The sequence below is a fragment of the Pyxicephalus adspersus genome, chromosome 5 (genome assembly GCF_032062135.1).
Source record: "Pyxicephalus adspersus chromosome 5, UCB_Pads_2.0, whole genome shotgun sequence".
NCBI lineage: Eukaryota > Metazoa > Chordata > Amphibia > Anura > Pyxicephalidae > Pyxicephalus > Pyxicephalus adspersus.
In genome coordinates, this window is record NC_092862.1 from 92,744,684 (window position 1) to 92,756,749 (window position 12,066).

The 12,066-nt window shown below is 35.0% G+C and overlaps 1 protein-coding gene across 1 annotated transcript in view; it reads left to right on the top strand.

The window, feature by feature from the left end:
- ITGA9 (integrin subunit alpha 9) overlaps positions 1–8,712 on the top strand; it is a 196,102-nt gene extending 187,390 nt beyond the window's left edge. Inside the window, exon 28 of the mRNA XM_072412135.1 lies at positions 1,173–8,712. Coding sequence (XP_072268236.1) covers positions 1,173–1,271 — 99 coding nt within the window. The 3' untranslated portion in view covers positions 1,272–8,712. The remainder of the gene's footprint in view (positions 1–1,172) is intronic.
- The last annotated feature ends 3,354 nt before the right edge of the window (positions 8,713–12,066 follow it).

Here is a 12,066-nt window from a genome sequence, read left to right on the forward strand (position 1 = left end):
GTTAGTTGCTGTTTTATTTTGAATTCACAAGAGTAACATAAAACACCTGATTTTAGTGTAAATACGGCTTATATAAGTTCAATGAACACATAGCTGCCTCTTTCTTGCAAATGTCTCTATAGGAACTCATTGTTTTAGTAGTTAAAATGACCCCTTTCATTTTTAATGGAAAAAGGATCTTGGGGTTCTGGTAGATCATAGACTTAGTAACAGCATGCAATGCCAAGCTGCAATATCTAAAGCCTGCAAAGTACTTTCTTAAGAAGATCAAAAGAGGAATAGATTCCAGAGATCCAGATAATCCTGGCCCTGTACAAAGCATTGGTCAGACCACATCTGGAATATGCAATCCAGTTTTGGTCACCAGTTCACAAAAAGGGCATTGTGCAACTGGAGAAAGTGCAGAGAAGGGCAACTAAACTAATAAAAGGAATGGAGGATCCAAGCTATAAGGAGAGATTAGCTGAACTGAATCTATTCTCCCTTGAGACTAGACAATTAGGGGGGATATGATCACCCTGTATAAATATATAAATGGTCCATATAGAGAACTCTCTTCCCAATTATTCACTTTGAGATCATTACAAAGAACAAGAGGGCACTCTTTGCGTCTGAACTACACTACAAGGAGTGAAAGGAGTGTTATCTATTGTCCCATACCCAAACATACTTGGATTTTATCAAGTAGCAGGAATCATGGAAGCAATGGACTAGCAATATAGGTGTGTATAGGCACTGTGGGGTAAGATTTTTTCCCAATAAGTTTGCTTTAGCAGCAAGGTTTTTTTTAATATACAAATGTTTAATATGGCTGATGTACTCCTCCTTCCCCTCACTTGTCAACAGACTATATCTTTGATTCCATGGTTTTCTAGGCTATGACTATGATTCCCAGGTATCCCCACCCCCTGTTTGCCCACCCTTAGCTTCCCACCCCCCCGTATTATTATTGCTTTATATCATATGTGTATCTTACTATGGTCCATATTGGATGTACAATTGCTCTATTTTTATATTGTTATATTGTATATTTCCTATAGATGTACTGTTGGAATTTACTTTTTGAAATGCAAATAAAAATAGATTTACCCATTAATATACAAATTTTTAAATATGTGTTTTTTTAAAAGATAATATATTTAATGAAAATATGTTTTTGCTTATATACTTAGATGGGATTCTTCCGTAGAAGGTACAAAGAAATTATTGAAGCTGAAAAGAATCGGAAAGAGTATGATGAAAGTTGGGACTGGGTCCAAAAAAATCAGTGAGCTGCATGTGCCATCCCTGTCACCCGACACCCGTTTGCTAGCTGATTGGCTCTGCTCTTGTATCTTCCATATGTGGAAGAAAAAGAATCTTCTCCAGATTTTTCGGAGGCTCCTGGATGCTGTTTATTCCTTTGTCAAGCTGACTAGCAAAGAAGAGTGTGTCCTGAGGCAACCACTGAAGCTAGATGAAGTGATTGGAGCAATACTATTTTCTCTGCCAAGACAAACTCTGATCATCATGCTGCCGTGAAAAGCAATATTTATAATTCAATATTTGTTACATGGTATATCTTCAGGGGAAGGCCTGTAAACTAGATTTTTTTTATAAATGTACAACTTTTATATTGGTTGTGTTTATATGTGATCATATGATGTAAGGAATACCTGTACAGTTTTTAAACGCACTGATATCTGATACATAGCTACATCCACTGAATCCTGAAACCTGTTAACTCTGGAAACTTCAAACGTCATGGCCAATCTACCAAAGTAAAATATGGTGTTAATTTTTAAAAGCCAGTTATGGCTAGTTATGGCCTTGATTTACAAAGTTTTAAAAGTTTAATTAGGTCCAACAAGCATTTCTTCTAGAGGCATCAAATATCAATATTTCATTTTCCAAAGTTTACAGTATTAAATGAACAGTAGCAACATCTTTGCTAAGTAAATACTTGTATAGATTTATGTGAGATTATTTGGGTATATATAAAAAACACACACACACACATATATATATACAAGTAAATGCATATGTTAAAGCACCATTATGAGTTATAGGCTCATCACCTCTATTTGTGTATATATGCATATACATACATATTTACATTAAGTTGTTTCAACATTTTGTCTCCTATGTGCATGTGCACTGCATAGATTAGTGTTGTGTTTATGAAAGCACTATATGAGCATATGAGAGAGGATTTATGCTGCACTTTTAGAAAGTATTATTAACCTCAGAATATTGTAAATTTGTAAATGACTAAAAAAATCAACAATGCTTTTATTAATGACATCAAGAATGACAGGACATAGATTACTCATTTATTATATCGTTTTTTGTTTTTGTTTTTTTGCTAACTGCTGTGTGTAAAACAAAAGAATTTCTTAAACAAACATTTTTTTATACAAGAACAGAAGAAATTAAAGCATCCTATTTAATTTGAACTATAGCCTCCTGCTCAGGTCTGCATGTCTTTTTTTAGTAAAATATTCTTACCTAAAAGTCTCCTTATAGTAAATACCTAGGACATGTAATAACAGTCAGGAACTACTCACTTTTCAATCCGTTTTATTTAGGACAAAGATAAAGTAGACCTATACTGAGAGATTATATATTCTGCCATTCCTTACCTGATTCTAAAAAATTGTAAGCGTGCCTAAACTCAACCCTTCTATACACAGTAAAAATGTTTTGTTTTATTTGTAAGTGCAACAACCTTTTTTTTTAAAACGAAAAAAAAAAAAATTGCAGCACTGCCCCATTAAGTCATAATCGCTGTGCCGATCAATACTTAATGGGAGCGTAGAGCCTCCTGGGATACCTATGTCCCGAATCCCGGAAAGCCCTGGCTGCTCCTTGTGCATATGCCCTGATCTCGGGAATGTGCAAAAGAGGCATTTTTCCTCCTAGGGGATTTTTTCTACTCTCTTTTTTTTCCCCCTTCACAGCGGCTACATCACCTGATCTCGCACCTGTGTAGTGTGAGATTGGGTGACATAGAAAGAAGGCTGGAAGAGAAGACCAAAGATGGCAGCGCCTGGACAAAGAGGAATCCCAGGACAACGGGGGACTGGATCGCCGGAAAGGACCAGCTCCATCGAGGGACCTGCTGGATTAGAGGTAAGTGTAATTTGTTTTGTTTTTAGTTTTGTTCAGCTTTAACCTAAAAGAAGTATACAGATAACTGCGGCTCAATTTGCCCCACAGTTATGTGAATGCCTGGACTACAAATTCATTCTGGGTCAGTCATTCAGAGGGTGTTAAATAAAGGTGAACACCAAACAGCCAATCTGTATTTTTCAGGACCGGGTCCTTAAAGGCAGTTTGCATAATCTCCCGATATAAGTCACCTTTAGTGACACAAAAACTTGTCCTTTACTAGTGAAATTGTTCTTGAGAGTAAGATATGCAAAAGGATGATAACCTTAACCTATTTATAAACTGGTAGTTATAGCAGACCATAGACATTGTGCTGTATGCTATTTAATTACTAGTTGGCTGCTGCTTGTCGAGGCAATATTTGTGTAGTATCTTTTGCCATTTGCATATTTACATTTAAACTTATGTCAGTTAGTATTAATTGTAGGGGGGGGGTGAACATAATACACATAGTACATGATGTTAGACACTGCACTGTATACAGGCTGCTTTTTATATTGAAACTATGGAGGTAAAAGTGGTCATTAGTAATAATTATGATTTTAAAAACGCCTTTTATTTCAAAAAATGTTCTTGATTGTAATTCCTTATCATCTATGGAGATTTTTATACGTTTTTTTTTTTACAAAACAAATACTGAGGCTCAAGGTGGGCTTCACTATTGTGAGTATATTTAGTATTTGTCTAAAGGGCAGTCATGAAACTCTAAACAGAATTGTCAGAACCCTTAACTGCACAGATTTATGGCTCAGCAGGTGGACCAGAATAGTGTGCATTATTGTACTATTTTCTCAAGCCCTTAGAAATAACACAAACCTAAAATAAGTTCCATCTATCATGCTACTTCTGGAAATTACTTTCAAGAGGACCATGTACCTGGTTACTAAAAGTATAAGCCAAATAGGCAATGTTCACCACAATATTTTACATCCCAATTATTTGTGTATAGCAGGGGCGCCCACGCTTTTTTGGCTTGCAAGCTACTTTTAAAATGACAAGTCAAAATGATCTACCAACAATAAAAATGATAAACATATATTTAATTATATACATACTGAGTATACTTTATATTTAAAATATATATGGTTTACCTTGCATAACAGCATGAACATGTATGCCACAATACAATTCTGTACATTTTTGGCCATTACCTTACTCCGATGACCTCTTAAACTGAATGCAATCAGACAAAGTTGCATAGTCCGGACAGTAGTTGCTGGTAGTCAGCTTCAAACAGACTTCCAAATGATCATCAGTCATGGTGGAACGGTATTTGGACCTAATAACTCCTGTGTGCAGTAGAGTTTATTTTGAAAGGCAGGGCTCCGCCGACTACTCGCGTTGCCTTTGCAATCTACCGGTAGATCGCGATCCACTGGTTGGGCACCCCTGGTGTAGAGGTTCACTTTACTAGGTCATATCCATGAATCAGTGAACCTATGATGATGTGATGTTCAGGAAAGTTAGTCAAGAAAAATAGACCAGACATAGGAAAGGAATAGAATGGAACTGATAATGAGACTGGAATATAAAAGGAGAGATTCAGGAGATTGAGATATTTTGGTATCAAGGATTAACATGTACCTAAACTCTGGAGTATTTTTCTTTTTATTAATAAAAGGTATTTTCATGTTCCACTGTGGAGCATAATTAGCTTGTACAACAGTCTTACAAGCAAGAAGTCAGAATATCCCAAGAATGGGAGAATGACATGGTTCAGAATGTCAGAATGACATTTATCAATCTAATGTTTACATAGAAGAAATGCATTTTTTACTGTCCCAATATTTTTACACTTAGTGTACAAATTGTTATATGTAATTAGCATATGACAAACAACAATCCAGGAACTGATTTTTTTGTTAGTGTTCCTGTTGCCAATTACAACATCAATGAAGACAAAGTTGATTCTGGTTGAATCCCAGGTTACAATTTTAGCCATTGTAGAGCTTTTTCAAGGACAGAATTATGGCTACAGCTGGTACCAACTTATTGTAAAGTTGCAAGCTTATTGTCATTGTTATCATTAATTCTTGTCTTCATTTGGGGACACATGTAGACAGTAAATCCTTAAAACAAATTCAAAAGCAGGTTAAAAATTTCAAATTAGGAAACAAAACCAAAAATACAGCCAATGAACACTTTTACCCATTTTCTTTACAGTAGTAGATAAGTTCATATGCAGTTCAGTAATTGACACTCTAAAATGCCTATTATCTGTGCTCACCCCTCCACATCATTACGCTTATTCACAGTATAGTTTAAACAGATTTTTCAACTTCTTATATTAGTTCACATCTTTTTTAAATCCTGGGGTATTGAGACACAAGGCCATTTTTATGTATATATTTTTATTTTCACAAAAAGGACAGTAACTTCTATCAAGTATAAGTGTGATAGCACTGAGTCTATTAGAGCCTCAATTGATTTTAGTATATCTAGGTAATTCTACTTTAAGGAGAAGTTGTAGTTTTAGTGGGAATCTGGTGGAAGAGACCCAGTTGTGGTCTTCAGATGCTTCCTTTCTGATCACAGTGGAAGAAACACATATCTAGCCTTAGGTTTGAGAATAGGAGTACCTAGTACAAATATTCATGTAGCTTCATATCAGTGGTATACCAAGATGTAATTTGAACTAAGACTTGACTGTATGCAACTGTTTGGGCCTGAAGCTTCTATCAAATCATCATGGTGTATGGGTTTTTTTTATACTGTTCAAATGCTACCTAGTGGAGTTTCTTTAAAAAGGTGACTATTTGGATGGTGGAAAACCTATACTCAGTTACAGGCTAAAGAGCAAGCTAAGGCAATATGTAAATCAATGTACCGGTATTTCAATTCAGGAAACATAGCATTTCTGCTAAAGTCAGAATAGCCACTAATTCTGCAGGCAGATTGAGCAGTGTCTTTTGGTGCTTCTAATTGGGATCACAATATTCTGGGAAAAAATTATTGTGTGCTGTGCAATCTTAGGCACAAAGGTCAGATCTTGGTTACCTGCATTTTTATGTAATATGAAAAAAATCAGGACATTAGCCACTTTAGGGATTTAGGTTTAAGATTATTTTTTTATCCCTCGACATATGAGCAGTACACGATGACATAGGAGTATATTTCTTATTCTGTAAATTATCAGTTTCTGTATTGGCCAGATTTTGTCTCCATCAGTGTCAAACATCTAGATTCCCTATTTTGGAAATTCAGATCCCCCTAGCGTGATTATATAACTTTAGCAAAAGTTACAGTTCTTGGCTCCAATTTTTTTGGCAATTGGAGTTTTAGATGACAAATCAAAATATTTTTAATGCATCCAACTGCTACATTTATAAGTTAGTATGTTAGCATAAAATCCTACTTTGAATATAAATGTATTCACACTTTTTGATCAGAGCTCAGAAATTTAAATAAACTGTTTTGTGGTTTTGTACATATTTTTTTGTTTCTTATGCTTAAAACAAATACCGTATTTTCCGGTGTATAAGACGACTTTTTAACCCCGAAAAATCTGTGCCAAAGTCGGGGGTCGTCTTATAGGCCGGGTACTTATCTGCAGCTTGCTTCCCCTTGCTTCATATGTCCGGTGCATATGGTGGGGGGTGCCGAGTCCCTGCTCTGTGCAGGGAGTATGAAGCAAGGGGAAGCAAGCTGCACACACATCTTCCTGTAGGAGGAGAATGTGAGCCTGGATTGGCTCTCCACCAGAACCCACCCATTCGACTCGGAGGGCTGCGCCTTAGAGGAGTGTGGAGCGCGCAAGGGGCAGTGTAGGCTGCCACTGTACACGCCTCTTACCTCCTCCTTTATCCCTCCTCCAATTACTGTACTGTTCCTTAGTTCCACAATAGCGAGATCTGAGAGGCAGAAGGAACAGTACAGTAATTGGCAGACCACTCAGACACACAGCCTTATGTTTATAAGTGACAGTTTTTCTGCTAAGTACATGCATGTCATAAGCATTTGAATTACTCTATATTTTAACTGGAAAAGTCAACTTATACGCCGGAAAATACGGTATTTAATTTTTTTCTGTGTGGTACATATGATATGTTTGACAGTGGGGTGTTTAGGCATCTTTTAAAGCATGTTGTAATCTGTTTTTACCCTCTCTTGAAACAATCCTGCTGTTTACAAAACTCAATAGCTCAAACTGAAAAAAAAAAACACAATTAAAACTCAGATGAGTGCATTCTGGCAGCAGTTCCCTTCATACAAGGTGGCTTCATTGAAGATTTAATGTTTTAACAATTTTACTGTAATTTACAGTAATATGTCAGTGTATATCTTTTCCACATTAACCTTTTGTTTGTAACTTGTTTGAACATTTCAATATGTCCACGTTTTTGTCATGACTGTGACTTTTTGCTGTGCTCATGTTACATAATAATAGACACTATTTTGACTTACCGAGCCCTACTGCTAAGCATGTAGTTCATGAAGCTCTTGTTTCATTTTTTATTTATTAATAATAACTTTCTAAGCTCTATATCTGACATAGGAAAAGAGTCCCAACATATACTGAAATAACAAAAGCCACCTCCTAAATGATCCTGTTCAATTTTTAAATAGATTGGGCTTGTCATGAACATTTGCAGGAGTATTGGTCATGTAACTTCTTTTAAAGAATATGGTCAGACTTTATGCAGAACCACTAACCCAAAGAAAATGAAGGAAGACATTTTGAAAGACACCTGCAATAAAACAATTCCTATTAGATATATTTGGCCAGTTTTATCTAAAATAAGTCTGCCATTATTGAGATTTTCTTTATTTTTCAAAGATCTGTCAAACCTCTTTACCCCAATCCATAATTGGTAATAGAGGTTTCCAAAAAATTTTTGTAGGTGTGATAAACCACTTTAGATGAAATGCTCACTTTTTTTTTAAATACAATTTTGTTTTGGGCAAGCATGTAAAATGTTTGAATAAAATCATAATATGCTCTAGACTGTATTTACTGTAACATTTTTATCTATACTGATTTGAAATAATTTATTTAACATGCTATATATACTTACACAAACACACACACACACACATAGGTAAATACCTACATACACACATATAAAATAGAGTTGTATCCACTAGTAAAATAAAACTGGTCAAATGCTGGTTATTGTAACAAGGTCATGTTTATGAACTCAAAGCAAGATTTATTGTTTATTTTGACATTTAAAATAGGACATCTTGAATGTCATGCTGTATATAGGGGCACACTGCTATATTGCACAGAGGTAAGAATTTATATTTAAATAGATATATTAACATATATCAACACAGGTATGTGAAATGATCTCTTCACAGAATGTAAATGTTTTGTTGTGGATTCTTTCTTTGGTATAGCATGATTTGCAAAGATATTCTCTCTTATTTGATTGTAATTTTATAAAAGGAAGCATTATTCCAAGAGGACCTGGAATCCAGTGTCCAATGACTTTTGTCCTCATCTACTAAGGTCACATTTTACCCTTTTTGGGCTATCACCTGATATATAATTCACATGCACTGTTTTGAAATGTCAAGCTGTTATCATGGGGTAAGGGGCAATAAAATAATTTAAATATCTGTGTTTGTGTTTTGTACACTCTTTATCATTATGCTGGATATCAATATGCAGTTTTGAATACTAATCATAATACATAATCTCAGCTAGTCTCTGTGGCTTCCATTAAATCTAGCAGGAAGAAAGCTCAAAACTAACCTTAGAAATAAATATTTCACCAAAAGAGTAGTCAACACTTGGAGAAGCCTTTCAGCAAAGGTAGTGAGTCAGACAACAGTGAGTGAATTTCAGCATGTTTGGGTCAACAACCTAATTGTGTTTGTTATGTATGTTAATGGTTTGGCTGAATTTAAAGTTTTTATTTCTTGTATATTATAATTGTTTAAATACTGTAATAACACTGTATAAGTGTAAAAACGAAATCTTTATATATACTCCGCTTACACCAGTAGATGGCGCTGTTCCCGTATGTAAAGTGTGTAACAAACTCTTGCCATGCAATTTGCTATTAAGGAGTTTGTTGCACACTTTACATGAGGACTCCACCTACTGGTGTGCAACAACTATACAAGAGATCATATAAGAGCAGGTGACCCATAATAATCAACTTAAACCTACAAAGACTATAAACTGTAAAAATGGTAATGAAAATATATAGCTTGAACCCGTGTGATTTTTCCTTTTCCTTTTTAAATAAATGTTTAAAAAGTAACACATTATAAATGTATTTTTTCCCTCTAATTTTAATGAATTTCAGTTGATTACAATATTGTATGTTAGCAGTGATGGCTGCATTTTGTGCTTTAGGTTTATATTCAAGTCAATGTGTTTTTTCAGGTAAAAGTAGATAACTCAATTTACGGTTTTTATTTGGATCACTTTATAGTATTGAGTATATACTGTAATTGTTTTGTAAAATATTATTGTGCATGTCATGCATGACATAACTATCTATACTAAGCTTTATGCTTAGCATACTTTACTCACTAAATACATATTTAACAGTCCACTCTTATAGGCATTTGCTCTAAATTAGTGGCTCCAAAGCAGTAACTTGTATATAAATAAGAACACATTGGATTACTTTGCAATTTAAATTATGCAGCAACTGAGCATTTAGGATGCTAAATACACGTATACCAAATATATATTAACGTTGGCATAATATAACAATGGAGACATGTAAATAAGGGCTAAAAACATATACATGTGGAAACAACTACCATTAATGATTTGAATATGCCTATCTTCCTATCCCTCAAGGAAGGGCTCTGGCACATCTAACTGAAGCCAAAACTCTCTTTTTTTTAGTTTTGAATAGAGTCTTATTTTACAGAGGTGCCTGATCATTACAAAGATGTCTGACCAAGCAGATCAAAATGACCATACCAAACTAGTTTTAAGTATATCCTTAAACAAACATCCCAGGATGGCACACAAAATTTGGGGCTACAAAAGCATATGTTTTATTCTGGCATTATGAATAACCAATAAAATCCCATTGATGCAGAATTTTTCACCCACAATATACAATAAAAAAACAAAAAACATGCAGACTTCAGCACATTCATGACAAATTTGCCAACATTTATAATGTTCTATTAAATGAGCAATTCTATAATCAAATGTATACCAGATTAAAATTAAATGGGATTTTCTTTCATGTGCTGGGTCTTTTTAAACTTGATAAAAAAACATTTTAAAGGTATATAAAATGTACATATTAAACCTCATATCTAGAACTATACAAGGCTGCACAGGTTTGTTCAAGCACTAGCTGGCATACAAGGTATAATACACCAATGCAGGCATGTCCAAAGCCCGGGGGCCAATTGCGGCAAGTGTTCAGATTTCCACCGGCCTGCAGCCTCTGTCAAAAAATCAATAATATGCGGCCCGCCAGCACTGTTGAGCACAGTATAAAATACACGCGTACAAAAAAGCTTTTTTATATTTCATTAGAGATGATCAACCGCCTTACAATTATTGGCCTGCAACTCAGCGGACATAATTGGCAGTTTTGGAGTCCCCATGTGTGCACAGGGTATCCCAGGGACCCGCATGCACCACGCCAACTTAGATTCCAAGGACGTGCTCTGCGCAGGGCCCGCACTAACACAGAGAATCCCTCACGTCACTTTGGTAGGCCTGTAGTGTGCAGGACCGGCACAGACCTCACTCACTCGATCTCTGTACATGCTGAATGGTCAGTTCCCACACATTTTCACCTCACCAGCTCGGGCCCTCTTTGCAAAAAGTTGGACACCCCTGCACTAGTGTTTAGAGTTTCTAATTAATAACAGTAAAAATGTTGCCAGCTTTCCTACAATATTATAACATACAAGTGTTTCTGATACGTCATTCGGAAACAAGCTTGGTGCTTGTGCTTTATTTTGCTTAGCTGAACACTTTTTGACGTTTTTTTATTTGGGTGTTTAACGTGCATGGCAAATGAGGATCATAATCAAACACAGTGAACACCAGTGTACAATCAATAAACTACCACAATTTAAAGTTACTGTATACTGTTAGGTTTTGTGTATACTCATAAAACTTCTCCATTATGTGTACAATGTAAAATTTTGGTTCTATATAAAGAGAGGAAATACATTATTAATGAATGTAATCCCAAATAGACATTCATTCATGACCATTTTGCATACTTTGTAGTCTTAGAAAAGGTTTACTTTCAGCTATACACGTTAATGTTAAATACATTTTTGTGCAAATAAAATATAAATCTGGTGTAAATTTCACACAAATTTTTGAACAGCAGCTAAATGAAGTAGGAATAGTCATATTACAGTGAATGTCACTTCTAACTACAATTTCTGATATATATGACAGAACAATGTTTTTTTTCTCCCTGAAAACAGTTTTTCTCAGGACCTGTGATGGCCAAGGGCAATGTTAGTGGGCTAAAATAGTTTCTCTGATCCATCTTATTGAACCTGAGACATTAAAACACATGATGACCAGATTGTAATAATAAAGGCTTGAGAGATGCTAGAGCGATAGCAGTATGACAATTTAGAGCATTTGGTTTTGATAAAGTAGTGTCTTGAAAAGGTTTTTTACTAATATTGAAGATTTTGGACATCTTGGCTGTACACACTTAGGTAATAAAAAAATGTATTTGTATATATTTTAAAGGTTCACTGCAGTTGTGACTGATAGATTAACCCCCCTGGTGGTCTAATTATGGCAGTATTTTCATGTCAAAACCGGTACATAGTTTTGTGTGGAAATTTGTTGTTTAATTGTTTAGTTTAGCAATTGTTTAGCAAAGTTTAGGAATAACTTCTGGGTATATTAAGGTTTGAAACACAAATCATAAATTATAATATAATGAATAATTATAAATAACACTGGGGATCAATTTTGAACAAATTATTTGTTGAGCTTATTTACACTAA